Below are 16,296 nucleotides of genomic sequence, written 5' to 3'. Positions count from 1 at the left end.
TGTTTTCAAAAAATGTGGCTAAAACATTCACCTTTTCCCACTATGACCAATCTTTTCTGAGGACAGCGTCAAAAGTCACAACAGCCAGAATGCAATAAGCTTGCTCGACTTGCCTCGGACCACAAGGCTCAGCGGGCGAGAATTCATCCTGCAGCTTGGGGAACTCATTGACATGCACGACGTCTCGATGGGAGCTCTTAAAGTCACAAATCCCTACCAGTGGAATTTAAGCTTCTAAAGTTGTGATACGTTCAGCGCTTTAACTGCGAGAACAATTTACTATAGCCTTAATGCAAAGTTATGCTAGTTTGCACAGGTACCGCCTGGTATGTAAATGCCACTGTATATTCTGTATGGATTGGTAACAAAATGACATCATAAAACAAATGCATTTTCCTCCAGTCTTATTTTTTAACCAATTCAAATGCACTATTATGCATTTGCTTTCAGTATGCTAAGCATGCTAGACTACCACTAGATCTCTATCTCCAGCAATATCCATCACTTGTGTGATGTTATTGTCTTAAATATCGATAGATTATTGCTATTTCGAAAGAAACTATGCGAGAAGCTATTGTTTTGTAAAACAACAGTTTATAATAAGTGTGTACCATTTTGTGTAAATACTGATTTTTTTTTCACTCAGGAAACACATATCTGTTATACACGATCATTAATGTGAAGTTATTGAAAATAGTTCAGGATAATGTAGAAGAAAATGTTAAAGTCCAACCATCCATTTTCTGCACAGCTTATCCTAATTAGAATCGCTGGTTATTACAGTCCAAGTTGTTATAATTTTTTGTAAATATACTATTGAATAGTCATGACCTGCATTTGCTTTTTAATTGAGGAAATCATTGTACAGTATATTAATGTTTTCATAATGCAAAAGTTTACAATCATAGGCTATTGTTATGAAGTATTGCTAAAACACATAATAAAGTGGATATCCTTCATCCCGTGAACTAGATTATGTTCTGAGAGCTGTTACATACAGTTGCAAACATTTGAATTGATCATTGAAATGGACAGTGTGTAATATTTAACCTCTACAGTTTGCTGTGTTGTGTAATGCAACTGAAAACAGGTGCTACAAAGTACACGGAATAATCCTTATTCACTCAGAAAGGGATGACAGTGTACAGTCACTGAAAACATTCAGGAAGACACTGGGGTTTAGACCCCCTTTTTCTACCCAGTCTAAGGAGACACTAGGACAGGAGTGAGCAAACTTTTTAAACTACTATTTACTTTGGTTTAAAAAAAAAATGGCAAAAGGACTGTGAGGAAAAAAACATTTAGTTTTTTTTATCTACCATTCGTCCCTCGTACGAGCTGATTTTCCCTCTAGTTTCACAGTTACATAGTTACACCCCTAGCTGAAATGTAATATCTATTCTAAGCATTTTTACTGCATTTGACAATGTTAAGAGTGCTTATCCTCCTACAGAAACAACATTCAAGTGGAAAAAAATATGTCCATCCTTGATCTTTTTTGATTTTTAAAAAACGCCGGGGAGCCACTCGGCAGCACTTAACAGCCGCATGCGGCTCCTGACCCAAGGGTTGCTCACCCCCGAACTGGATATTTGGCACATGTAACATCACATTTGTTACATCAAATGCAGTATTTCTGGCAATATTTTTTCTTACCAAATGTACGCGAGCGGCCACCTTTCTAGCCTGTTAGCGTTCCAGACATTAACTTTAAGTGTCTCTCTCACTTTAGGTCTGAATCCAGGGATGTGCGGGGACACTGGGGTTCCTCCCCACGGTGCCCGTTTAGGAGGAGAGGAGTTTAAAAGCAAGAGCCTGCTTCGTTTTAGTTGCGAGGCAGGATACAACCTGATTGGCTCTGCTGAGAGGACGTGCCTCCACAATGGCACCTGGAGTGGAACGCAGCCCGTGTGTCAAGGTGAACCAGCTCAGCAGCAAGCGTTTACACAAGGGGGGGGACTTGGAGTGATGTGAAATACTCGCACTCCTCATTTCTCTCACAATTAAGGGGGTGGGGGTGCTGGAGAGTAAACACAAGTGCAATTTTTCAATGTTCATGCAATTCTGCTATTAGTATTTGCTTTTGTAGATCTTGCTTTTGAGAATATCCATCTTGATACATCAATCCGATTTAAGAATAATAGTGGCGGGCACAAGTCCCCAAACACCAGCCCGGTTTTACGCCCACAAGTCCCCAAACACTAGCCCGGATTTCAGCCACTAGTGGCGGGCACAAATCCCCAAACACTAGCCCGGTTTTATGCCCACAAGTCCCCAAACACTAGCCCGGATTTGCTTGAAATCCTCAAAATGCTTGAATTTCAATGTTGTGTATTCAAAGATTTAAAATTGTTTGAATTTTGGGTGAAGTGCATTTCATCTTCCCTCGTGATTAACTGCAGCTGGTATAAGTCTGTACAGGGCACTATGAAATGTGTATTAGTGCAAGGACTATGGATCAATTATTGACATTTATTATGGGCCATGGCAAATAAATACGGTAGCATTGTCCAATCGTAAATTGTGAAGGGAAAAACATCCTACAACTATAAGTATATGTACCAGCTCGGTAGCCTAGATGGTAGGGCGCCCGCTCTGAGACTGGGAGGTCGCTGGTTCAAGCCTCGGCTGAGTCATACCTAACAACATTGGTACTCATTGCCTCCCTGCTTGGCGCTCAGCGTTAAGGGTTGGAATTGGGGGGTTTGGTCACCTAATGACTAAAATGGCTGCGCCCTGTTTGGCTGTGGCTGCATCGCCTCGCTACAGTTTAACTGTACGGGTCAGGTGTATCGACATTTCGTTCTGTGTGCATGGTTACAAAGAATGACAATAAAAGTAAATTCTATTTAAATGTTTTTACCCAACACCTATATGGGGATATAGACAAATATTCGCGACTTACTCAAGATCTTAAAGTCATACCTCTTGATAAATGCACACATGATACACAAATCCATATTTCAATAGCAGAAATATTTGTAGCTTTGCAAAAAAAAGAACATGATTTAATGATTCTTTGAAGGTCCTTAAAAAGTGCTTGAATTTGGCCATGAAAAAGGGGAACAAACACTGAATTTGATTAAGTGTGTCCAAAGCAGTTTCTTAAGCTTTTTTTTGGCCATGGCACACATTTTTCATAGACTACATCTAAAGTGGTAGACAATGTTGAAGAAAAATCCTAATTTTTGAGTGTAATAAAATTTAAAAAAAAATGTACATTATTCATAAATTTTAGATGATTCAATTCATTTTTACCAGTAAATTGTATAAGATGTAAAATAAAAAAGATAAAAATACTGCACTATGCCTTTTTTTGTATAGTAAAATACCATAAATAATTGAAATTACTCATTTTATTTTCCAGTTTGAGCTTTGTTTTAAAACATCTGAATCCTACAAATTTCACACACAAAAAAAGCTAATTATACTATAACATTAAAGTGAGTAAACCCCTCACATTTCTGCAGATATTTAATTATGTTGTTTGATAAAACATCACTGAAAAAACATCACTTTAACACAATAAAAATAAGTTTATGTATAGCTTATATAGCAAAGTAAATGCATGTGTTCCTTAATAAAGGAAACTCAAAATATAGCCACCAATAACTAAACCCATGTCAACAAAACTGAGTACAACCCAAACACACGACACCCCTATATGTCAAAACAAAGCACTGCTTGTCATTTTCCCTCCAAAATACCATGTATCAGGTATGAATACTGAGCAGATGTGTCAAATTTGTATTACACTCTGCCATACTGGTCACTAAAAATAACAAGATGGCACACAATGGCAAGAAACTCTCTGTAAACCTTAAAAAATGAATTGTGACATTACATACGGCTTCCCAAAGCTTCAAGATAATCGGCAACACCCTGAAACTGAGCTGCAGGATAGTGGCCAAGATCCTGCAGCGTTTTAAAAAATCGGGATGCACTTACAAACGGGGCTCGTGTTGGACGTCCAAAGAAGCTGAAGTGAACGTGCACAGCTTGACATCCAAATGCTATCTAAAAAAGATTGGCAAAGGAGTGCTGTCAGCATTACAGCAGAGATTGAAGAGGTGGGGGTTCATTCTGAAAGCACTCAAACCATACACTTCAGGAACTTTCACTTTAGGGTGTAGTCACTATGGTTGCAAAGGGGTCTAGTTATTGATGGCTAGATTTGAGTTTTTTGAGGGTAAAAATAAATTTACACTGCTGTAAAAGCTTTAAACAGACTGCCTATCATTGTGTCAAAGCAATGTTTCTTCAGTATTGTCCTACTAAACACTATATAAAATCTTTGGATAAATGTGAGGGGTGTACTCAGACTGTATCTTACAACATGCAAAAGATAATGAGCAACATCTGTTTGGCAAATGAATGGTTTTAGTTATTTGAGATAATTTTAGGTATTTCTTACTTTGGAAGATGTTTTTGCCGCACAATAGATATGGTTTTGTGGCACCTTGGTGGAAAAACAATGATTTAAAGAACTCTTTGGTCAAATATACAGATAGGTGAAAGGAAATGATAAGAAAGAAATGAAAAGATGGGTTCAATCTTCTTTGTTGGATACAAAACGACTGAATTTGTTTGTGGTGTTCTTGAGAAAAATACATGTTTTATGGACAGAGATGCTTTATACAAAAATCCCAACTTTGCAGTTTTAAAATGTTTTCTGTGGAGGTTGTTTTAAGCAAATTATACCATGAGTTATACAATACCTCTGTGGCAGTTAAACCAAATATCACAGTTATTATTTAAAACGTAATGAAACCGCTTTCAGAGGCTGTCTAGTTTAAAATGATAATCCCTAGTTTGCAATACCACCATTTAAAAAAAAAAAAAAAAAAAGTGGTCTGCACTTATATAGCACTTTTTAAGTCAATGAAGACCTCCCAAAGCACTTTACAATGTGCTTCACACTTACCCATTCACACACATACTCACACACCAATGGGGAGTCAGCCATGCCAGGCTTATTGGGGGCGTTAGGGATTCAGTGTCTTTCCTAAGGACACTTCGACATATAACACGGTAGAGCCGGGAATCGAAACTGCGACACCTTGATCCCAAGATGAGCGCTCTACCTCTTGAGCTAATCCCAACACAATCATTGAAAATGTTATCGTGCAACCATAAGACAACTACGTTTTTGAAGGTTTTTTTTTTTTCCAGGCTAATTTAACAATGTGATCACCTGATGACATTGGGTTGGAAAAACAGACCAGACATGCAAAATCCTCAAAATATTGTCATTATAAAATTATTCGAAAATTAATCAGTACAGTTAACAAATGTTGCGATTGGCTGGCAACCAGTTCAGGCCCACTGCCCGGAGATGGCTGGGATGGGCTCCAGCCCCCCCGTGACCCTAATAAGGATAAGCGGTACAGCTAATGAGATGAGATGAGATGAGTTAACAAATGTGTCCCTGTGGTTGCGATATCTCTCTTTTCTAAAGAAAACGTGTAAGAAATAACCTGATGAAAAAGCAAAATGTCAGTAATCCTTTTGCTTTGCTAAAATATAGTCGTAATTCTTTAGAAACATAGAAATAAATCAGCTTAGCCTCCCAAGTTGAGTAACTTAATATTTTATTTAAAGAAAATAATACCATTCAACCCACTTGGCTTATTGGGATCTGTAAGCTTCTAATTATTTTTGCATATTTGCTGTATTGTTGTGAAATGTGCCCAGGGATCGAATATTTACTCATCCGTGCTCTAAATAATATCAGACAGCAACAAAAGAAAAAACAAAACTGCAATAGAACATGCATGAGGTATTAAATGTCATCTGAAACAATAGCTCTAGCTATGAGAAGTATCTGAAAAGGAAGACAACTGAAGAGTGCAGGTGTGTGTGTAATTGGCCTAGATCTAGAGGATTTTAGTTTGTGACTGCACAGGATTTCCCATTTCTGGCTTAACAAAGGGATCCCAAACAACAGCAGCTTCCAAAGATGCCTCTTAAACCATTGAGAGTTTTGAGGGAATTAAAGTGGGTCCTCAGAGCGATGTGGAGAAACCCAAAAAGAGAAGGGGCATCGTTATCCAATTTTGACCTACAGTTGTTCAATTGTCTAGTTTATTAGAAATATTAAAAATAAAAGAGCTAGTGTTACTCTACTTGTTGAAAGAGTATAGCTTTCCCCGCCTTCCTCGTGTTTGTTTAACATCCGGGCATGCGACAGGTAAAGGAAGCGCTGGAGTGAGCAGTTGTGTTTTTATTCAAATAAAACAGATAAAGACAAATAGAATAGAATATTCTGGCTTGTTAGTACAGAACTTGTTAGTTCAAGGCAGCAATGGTTTCCACATGTGTACTTTATAGTATTTTAGCTATAAACTAGGTGTTGGAGCTACTGTATAGTTGTGGTTTTTGTGTGAGTTGGGATTTTGGTTGGGGTTATGGCTAAGGGGCCAGGGTTTCAGCCCTTAACTAGGTATATGAATTTTTATTACCGATAGCTCAACAGATATGACTTACATTCCACACACAGTTATCGGTTTGATCTCCAGCCATGTATGTGCAATCTTGCAGGTAAGCTAGGGTTAGGTTGGAATTGGGGTAGGGTTCGACAGCATTTTAGAGTCGCTGACTGAATTGGGCTAAAATATTTGGGCAAGGGGCCGGTCCTGGACACCTATCTGATTTTTCACACGTATGAATAACTATACCTACAGACGTCTACATGTTGTATTTATTTTAAGATTTGTTTTAAGAGGATTAGTCACATCAAATTGATTTTCAAGCAATCACAATTAAAGCAAAATGACATATTAGTCCCTAATTTAATCACTTCATTAGATATTTAGTTTTGTAGTGTTACTGTAATTATTTTCTGTAGTATTTCCAAATGAGTATTTTTGTATTATTTCTGTGGTATTTCTGTTGTAGTATTTTTTGTAATTATAGTGTTTTTTAGTGGTATTTGCGTCTTATAATATTTCTGTTTAGTGTTTTTGTAGTAGTATTTCTGTTGTAATATTACTGTGATTGCATAGTTTTTGTATTATTTCTGCAGGATTTTTTGCCATACTTCTGTAGTATTTAAATTGTATTTTTGCAGTGGTTTGTATATTACTGTAGCTGTATTTTTGTCGTATTTCGGTAGAAGTCTTACTGTAGTAAATTTGTTATAGTTCTGCAGTACTTTTGTACTATTTCTGCAGTACTTCTGTACTATTTCTGTAGTGGTATTTTATTTTTTTTTGCATTATTTTGTGGGATTCATGCGAAATTTTTGTATTATTTCCTTAACATTTACATAACAGTATTTTCATAGTATTTTTGTAGTATGTTGTCGTATTACTGCAGATGTATTTTTGTGGTATGTCTCTAGTAGTATTTCTGTAGTATTTTTGTAGTATTTCTGAATTTTTGTAATATTTCTGTATTAGTATTTCACATTATAGTATGACTGTAGTAGTATTTTTGTAGTATGTTCTGCGGTGTTTTTTTTTTTCATAATGAAAGCAAACTAATATATTAAGCATTCATTGTAATAATGAGTTTTGTAGTAAGTTTGCCCTATTTTTGTAGTAATGTTTTTTGTAGTAGGTACCCAAATGGACAATGGGTACAAAGCTGGCACCCCCAAAAAAATCTAAATTTTTGAAATGAAATTAAATTATCTGCATTTATACAGTGCTTTTCAAGTCAATGATCTTGATCCCTAGACAAGCGCTCTACCTCCTGAGCTAATGCCGCCCCATAAAACTTTAATTAGTTGCACTTTACTTACTATTATATACTCATATTTTTACCATTTTCGTTTGGCTGGCCGGCTTAAAAAACCTGTGGGACTGCATGTGGCCCACAGGCCTAGTTTGCCCACCTCTGGTTTAGGGTTTTAGTTGGCTTACGGTTTTGGTTGGAGCTAGGGTTTAAGCCTTTAACTACAGTAGGTAATTGAACCTTTAGCTCAATTGGTAAGCTCCTTGACCTGGACACACAGGTTTATGGGTTTGATCCCCTATCATGCCAGTAAAAACTTTAGGTTCTGAGGTTACGTTGGAAATTGTGTTTTGGTTGGAGCTAGGGTTAGGGGTTTGGAGCTAGGGTTAAGGGGATAGGGTCTCAGCGCTAAATTAGGTGTTTGAATTGTTTTTACCGGTAGCTCAACTGTTAAGATGCCAGTACATTTTTAAAGGAAAAATCCTTTTGTACATACATAGGCCGCACCTGACTTCAGGCAACATGTGGCCGCATTGTAACAAACATAGGATATTTATAAATAATGAGAGCACACAGAAAGAGTTTTAAAGATACACAGTACCTTAACCCCTTAACGTTCTGACACAAAGTTAGGGATTTGATGTTAGTCATGCCAGTTCAAACATAGGGTTATAGTGTTAGATTTTTGGGTGGAAGCACGTTTTTTGTTAAAGCGAGGGTAAAAAGCTTGGTTGGAGCTAGGGTCAGAGTTTGGTTTGAGGTATGATTAGGCTTTTAGGGGTTCAATGTTAACTGAATTAAATGAAAAAATAAATTAAACAGAATGAAAAAATAAATATCCAGTTAGGCCAGTACAAACTTATGGTTAAGGGGTCTGGGTTCCAGTTGGATTAAGGCTTTTGGTAAAAGCTAAGGCTAGGGTTTTGGTTGGAACTTGGGTTAGGGTTTGGTTGGAATTAGGGTTAGAGTTTTCGTTGGAACTAGTGTTTATGCCCTAAACTCGATATCCGGTGGATCTACTTCCTTGGCTTACATACACAGGGTGATGTGTGTGATCTCCACACACGCCAGAACATATTGAATTACATCCATCCATCCATCTATTATATTCCGCCTATCTGGGGTCGGGTCACGGGGGCAGCACCCTCAGTAGGGAAACCAAGACCTCCCTATCCCCAGCCACTTGATCCCAAGGCGTTCGTAGGCCAGCCTAGAGACATAGTCTCTCCAGCGTGGTCTGGTTCGTCCCTGGGGCCTCCTGCTTGTGAGACATGCCAGAACACATCCTGAGGGAGGCCTCCATGTGGCATGCTTATCAGTTGCCCGAGCCACCTTGGTTGATTCCTTTCAATGCGGAGGAGCAGCGACTTTACATTTAGTCCCGCCCTCATGACCGGAGAGCCCAGCCACCCTGTAGAGTAAACTTGTTTCGGTAGTTTGTATCAGGGATCTTGTTGTTTTGGTCATGACCTACTTCATGACCATAGATGAGGGATCGAATTTATATCGATTGGTAAATTAAGAACCTTGCCTTTTAGCTCAGCTCCTTTTTAACCACAACAGGGTCTGTATGACAGCAGACGCTACACCGATCCGTCTGTCATTCTCCCATTTTATCTGACCCTGAAATACTTGATTTCATCCACTGGGGTCAGATTCTACTTCCTGACCCGGAAAGAGCATGCCACCATGGTTTTGGACTTGGAGGCGCTGGTCTTCATCCCGACCACTTCACACTCGACTGCAAACTGCTCCAGTGAGAGTTGAAGATCATGGCTCAAGGAAGCCAACAGTTCGACATCATCTACAAAAATCAATGCTGAAGCCCTCAAACCGAATCCCCTCACCACCAATGCTGCTCTTAGAAATTATTTCCATAAAAGTGATTAATAGAATTAGTGACAAAGGGCAGCCTTCCAACTCCCATTAGAAATGAATCCAACTTACTGCTGGCAAGATGGACCAAACTGTGGCATTGGTCATACAATGGTCGCACATCTTGGATTAGACTGTGCTCTACCCCATACTCCTTGGGCTCCCCCCACAGGGTTCCCCGAGGAAAACCGTCGAATGCCTTCTCCAAGTCCACAAAACACATGTAGACAGGATGAGAAAACTCCCATACACCGTCGAAGATCCTGGACAGTGTGTAGAGCTGCGTCCACTGTTCTGTGGCCCGGACAAAAAGACACACCGTTCCACAGTGCCACCGAATAGACCTTAACTGGGAGGTTAAGAAGTTTGAATTACCCTGTAATTGAACAAACTCTCCGGTCCTCCTTCTTGGCAAGGGGGACGGCCACCCCACTCGGCCAGTCCAGATTTACTGTCCGCAATGTCCAGGCAATGTCGCAGAGGCGTGTCAACATGACAAGCCTGCAACATCCAGAGCCTTAATTAAATTCCGGGGGATCTCATCTACCCCTGGGGCCTTGCCAATGAGGAGCTTATTTAACCACCTCAGTGACTTTAACCATTTTGCTCTGCTTCCCTAGAAGAAGACTTGTTGGGTGGATTGAGGAGGTCTTGAAAGTATTTTGCCCACCCTTTCACAATGTCCCACGTCGAGGTCAGCAGCGCCCCCTCACCGTGATGGCGCACCGCTTTTCCCTCCACTGAGACGTCGAATGGTGGACCAGAATTTTGTCAGAGCCGTTTGCAAGTGGCCTTCCATGGCCCCGCCAAACTCCTCCCATGACCGAGTTTTTGACTCGCCGACTGCCGAAGCCGCATTTAGCTTGGCCATTCAATACCTGCCACCTGCTTACAGAGTCCCACAGGCCAAGACGGCCTGATCAGACTCAACTTGAAGTTTAATTCATAATTACTTATCACCAATGCCTTAATGATCCCCCTGTCCTTATTAAATATTTCAATTTTTTAAAACATTACCATCAGTGGTAAGGATTAAATAAATTAGATTGTATACCATCGTTGTATCCAATTTTATTGGGAATACACATGAAACATTGATTCATAACTCGAAATGACATTTTTCGGTTGATCACGCAGAATTGGATTGATGTGGGGATTCAGTTTAAAATGTGCAGTTTTAATCTCCATGCCTCCAAGTAATTGAGAAATAATTGTTTACTTTACTTGGCATCAACCAAAAAATGTGGCTGTAAAATAAGCAGTGTTTGGTGGAAGATTGTTTTAAAATGCAACATTATAACATTCGTCATACAATTACAAGTTATTATTATGTCCAATTTAAAGCTAAAGTGTGTATTTCCGATCCATTATTGTTATATTTCAAAATGCTCAAATATGCTACAATACCTGTCTTGCGCTTTTCACAAACACGTGCTTTTTCTGCAGCTAGTTCCCAAGGTTGTCCGAGTGATTGTATATGTGACGCAAATTCTTTGTGTCTGTTTTTCATTACACTAATGGTGTTTAAAAGCCGAATTAGAAAACCAGGCGTATCAGTCACATTTAAAGATGCAAACACGCATCTGTCTTATTAGGTGTACACTTTGGCTCCTCTTTGTGGCAAAGCACAACAGGTCTGAAAACCTGAAAAAAGCAGTATATACGATCTTTTCTTTATGTGCCACACAGTGATGTTCTCATCACTGTTTAGTGTCATCATGGCATGTTCTCATTAGTTGATGCGCTGTGGTGGCTTGCTACTCCTCTGTTCTTTTCATGTTAACGCAGCACCGTGGATTGTGAAAAATGTTCTCTAATTAAACGCAGACCGCCTAAATAACCGTGGTTTTTCTCATGAAAGAAAAACATGTTTGATGAGGCAGTTGTTAATGGTGCCTCCACAAAGGAAGATGATGCTAATGCCTGGATCTCACAGCGTGATCTTAGCGAGGATAACAAGCTACAAAGCGTGCCAACAAAAAGCGCCAGCGTGCCCCAACATCAAATGCAAAGACATTGTCCAATTTCCAGATCTCCGAAGACGTGTTGTCTCTGTAATGATTTGCACTGTTTGTTCAGAAATGTGAGCTGCTCCCTAAGCATATGCAGTCGGGTTTATTTGTCAAATATGGTGAAACAGCATCAACAGTTCTGCTTTGGTATAGACGTTAAGATCACTCGTAAATCTTTACGAAGTTTAAAATTGATGACTATACATTGGAAATCCAAGATGCCATTGACAAATCAGATCCCTCTAAAAATAATCACATGCATGGCGTTACGATGTTTTAAACAATTTACAGGGAGTGCAGAATTATTAGGCAAGTTGTATTTTTGAGGATTAATTTTATTATCGAACAACAACCATGTTCTTAATGAACCCAAAAGTCTCATTAATATCAAAGCTGAATATTTTGGAAGTTGGAGTGGGGCTTTTTTAGTTTTAGCTATTTTAGGAGGATATCTGTGTGTGCAGGTGACTATTACTGTGCATAATTATTAGGCAACTTAACAAAAAACAAATGTATACCCATTTCAATTATTTATTTTCATCAGGGAAACCAATATAACAGCTCAACATTCACAAATATACATTTCTGACATTCAAAAACAAAACAAAAACAAATCAGTGACCAATATAGCCACCTTTCTTTGCAAGGACACTCAAAAGCCTGCCATCCATGGATTCTGTCAGTGCTTTGATCTGTTCACGATCAACATTGCGTGCAGCAGCAACCACAGCCTCCCAGACACTGTTCAGAGAGGTGTACTGTTTTCCCTCTTTGTAAATCTCACATTTGATGAGGGACCACAGGTTCTCTATGGGGTTCAGATCAGGTGAACAAGGAGACCATGTCATTAGTTTTTCTTCTTTTAGACCCTTTCTTGCCAGCCACGCTGTGGAGTACTTGGATGCGTGTGATGGAGCGTTGTCCTGCATGAAAATCATGTTTTTCTTGAAGGATGCGGACTTCTTCCTGTACCACTGCTTGAAGAAGGTGTCTTCCAGAAACTGGGAGTAGGACTGGGAGTTGAGCTTGAGTCCATCCTCAACCCGATGATACCAGCCCATACCAGTACCCCACCTCCACCTTGCTGGCGTCTGAGGCGGACTGGAGCTCTCTGCCCTTTACCGATCCAGCCACGGGCCCATCCATCTGGCCCATCAAGACTCACTCTCATTTCATCAGTCCATAAAACCTTAGAGAAATCCGTCTTGAGATGTTTCTTGGCCCAGTCTTGACGTTTCAGCTTGTGTGTCTTGTTCAGTGGTGGTCGTTTTTCAGCCTTTCTTACCTTGGCCATGTCTCTGAGTATTGCACACCTTGTGCTTTTGGGCACTCCAGTGATGTTGCAGCTCTGAAATATGGCAAAACTGGTGGCAAGTGGCATCTTGGCAGTTGTACGCTTGGCTTTTCTCAGTTCACGGGCAGTTATTTTGCGCCTTGGTTTTTCTACATGCTTCTTGCGACCCTGTTGACTATTTTGAATGTAACGCTTGATTGTTCGATGAGTGCTGCATCCCTCTGCAAGATATCTCACTATTTTTGACTTTTCAGAGCCTGTCAAGTCCCTCTTCTGACCCATTTTGCCAAAGGAAAGGAAGTTGCCTAATAATTATGCACACCTGATATAGGGTGTTGATGTCATTAGACCACACCCCTTCTCATTACAGAGATGCACATCACCTGATATGCTTAATTGGTAGTAGGCTTTCGAGCCTATACAGCTTGGAGTAAGACAACATGCATAAAGAGGATGATGTGGTCAAAATACTCATTTGCCTAATAATTCTGCACTCCCTGTAGTTGTATGCCAATTTGTATCTTTAATCTGCTTGCCTCTGGTTAAAATTTCAATTTGATACACTTGAATCAATACATTAGGAAACAGCCTAATCTGCAGTTTATTGATTCTTTTGCAAATTTTAAAGCGCCATTGTGTATTATTTAGTGCCTTCCAGAGGTACAAAAAAACAATTACGTCATTCATTAAAAAAGAAACAATATTGATTTTAATAGTAAACAAAATACACGAACAATCATATAAACATGCATTTAAAAAAAAAAAAAACTCATAGGTCGAGTTGTATGTAATTTTACAGCACATGAGGCTAAGATAGAGGCCCGCCATCTTGCTGCAAAGTGTGACCCAAAAAATCAAACACCTTGAGACAGGCTGGGCAAAATATTGAGTCGGTCATTTTTAGTTTCCGTAGTTTTTATTCTTACTTACTTCTTTTTGGTTGCATTACAAAATGAAGTGACATGTAGTGATCACATTTTACATTGTGTCTATTTAAGTATCCCCTTTTTCTTATTTTACTGTCCTATTAGTAAAAAAGAATACCTTCATAGAGCAAAATTGTCTTAGATGGCTGAAAGGTTTGATGACTTAGTTGTATTTGATAAAAAGCAAAATTATATGCCATAACATCTGACACATACTTGTAATAACTAAGCTTATGTTAAGAATAAAAATAGGTTCAAAATACATCAAGATAAGGAAAATAATGTCCTTCCTGTCAAAAAATGGGGCATTTTGAAAGTGATTGTTTTGAAAGTTTTAGAATACAGCCATAATTTCAGTCATAAAATATAAAAATGGACAAAACATGGATGCTTGTGCTACCGTATTGGTTGTCATACCAAGGGCAGATACTCCTGCGGCCAAGATCTGTTTCACTTTCAGCTCACTGCTAAAATACCGCACTGTCTGCTTTTCAGTGCTGGGATTCTATCCAGCAACCTTTAATATTTAATTAGTTTCTCTTCCTCAAGGACAAGTTTTTCGGGGTTTTTTGTTGTTGTTAATTCCATCTGGCTCCAGAGATAATCCTATTGTTGCACACAATGCATGCGACTGACCTTGAGTGACAGGAAGACGGTGTCACTCACACTGGCAATATTAATAAGATTAAGCATCATTTCTGGAATATGTTTTGGTTTCTCAGCTGTGTCATGCGGGAACCCCGGCACCCCAGCCCAAGGCAGGATCGTCTTCAGTGACGGCATCACCTTCGGCAGCTCGGTGGCTTATGCCTGCTGGGAGGGCTTCAAAACATCAGGCCTAACCACTAGACACTGCACCACAAACGGGACATGGACGGGACAGCCTCCGGACTGCACAGGTAGGGGAGAGAATATGCTCAAGACTCGCACTAACTCAGTTTGACTCTGTTGGAGCACAAGATTAGATTACAAATCGAAGCTAATTTCATTACTGCACCTAACTTTTCGATTTTACGCAGTGATAAGCTGTGGAGACCCCGGGCCCATAGCCAACGGCGTGTACCTGGGACATGAGTTTACGTTTAACCACACGGTGACATACCGTTGCAACCCGGGTCACCTGATGGAGCCACCTGGACTGGGTTACAGTGTATTACATTGTACTAAAGAGGGACAGTGGAATCAAACCAAACCCAGCTGTAAAGGTAATTGGGTCAACTATTTAAGGCGGGAGCCTCTTCTTTGTTACTGATTAGCGCAAAGGGCTACCAGTTTGATATGCATTTACAAAAAGAGAACTCATGATGTAATTGTTATATACCGTAATATCCGTACTATAAACCACAAAGTCTTTCCCAAGCTTTCAACCTTACGGCTAATGCCACAATGCGGCTTATTAATGCCAGGGGCGCCCAAGCAGTAACGGTGAACATGAGATACGTACAATACATGTGTCGCAAAAGACGCAAATTTAATGTCACTGCGCTTTGTGCATGAATAAGATTAACACCTTCAGACCCTCATCATGGAAGAGATGTCACTCGAAAGGGGAGGGCGGAAATGTTTAAGTTGGATTTCTATTTATCTTTTGGCATTATCGTTTAGTTTGAAAATGTATTTTATTCGGATGGATTCTATGGCTTGGCCTTGATATAACGAAGCGATTTTTGCGGACATTCAATGAAGTTGAAGACGGCCAGGTGAGTTACGCAGTCTTTATAGTTTTTGGGTATCTTGTTTCAGACTGGTGTATTTTTGATAAGTATATTTTGATAAATACGCAAACCCAAGAGTTTAAGCTTTCCAGTGATATGTGGTATGATATACTTCAGTGACAACAGACAATGTACAGATACACATTTGTTTATCAAAAGTCCAGCGGCCTACTGGCGGGCCGTCGGAACGTTAAGGGGTTATGGTACCGTATATCTTTAAAACGCTTTCTGTGTGCCCCTTTATTTATAAATATTCTATGTTTGTTTCAATGTGGGCACATGCAGCTTGAAGATATGCGGCTTATGTATGTACAAAATTATTTTTCCTTTAAAAATGTACTGGGTGCGGCCCATAATCAGGTGCGCTCTTTAGTCTGAATTTTATGGTATATACATTATTATTATGTTATTACCAGGCTATAACTATTAGAAGTAAGGTTAAAATAGACTTCGTCAACAACTAAAACATTTCGTCTGTTAGAAATATTTTTTTCCTAAAAAATTGCAATGGCCTATCACTGCTGAGCTATTTTCAGAACCAGTCCCCGGGCCAGTTTTGTATAGTCTTAGGGGGATACATGATGCCCGCGAGAACTGTGCTATAATGTATACATTCAAATTAAGATAACAAACACAGATACTGAATTGATGTTTATAAAATGCACTGCATATTTAAATAATGAAGTTGTACTGATAATGAAATGACTAAAACAATTTCATTATCTTATCATTTTAAATTAACATTTGTATTATGTAAGTGGTTTAAAAAATAGTTCATTGAAATAACAATCTTGATT

At 39.2% G+C, this 16,296-nt stretch overlaps 1 protein-coding gene across 1 annotated transcript in view; it reads left to right on the top strand.

The window, feature by feature from the left end:
• Positions 1-16,296, top strand: part of LOC148367660 (CUB and sushi domain-containing protein 1-like) — a 654,387-nt gene that overhangs the window by 609,698 nt on the left and 28,393 nt on the right. The window contains exons 60-62 of the mRNA XM_088334675.1: positions 1,733-1,918; positions 14,507-14,683; positions 14,804-14,989. Coding sequence (XP_088190801.1) covers positions 1,733-1,918; positions 14,507-14,683; positions 14,804-14,989 — 549 coding nt within the window. The remainder of the gene's footprint in view (positions 1-1,732; positions 1,919-14,506; positions 14,684-14,803; positions 14,990-16,296) is intronic.

Source organism: Urocampus carinirostris, chromosome 4, assembly GCF_059441175.1.
Source record: "Urocampus carinirostris isolate Australia breed hairy pipefish chromosome 4, RoL_Ucar_1.0, whole genome shotgun sequence".
Lineage (NCBI taxonomy): Eukaryota > Metazoa > Chordata > Actinopteri > Syngnathiformes > Syngnathidae > Urocampus > Urocampus carinirostris.
Note: the sequence above shows the minus strand (reverse complement) of the source record. Positions and strands in the feature narration are given on the sequence as shown.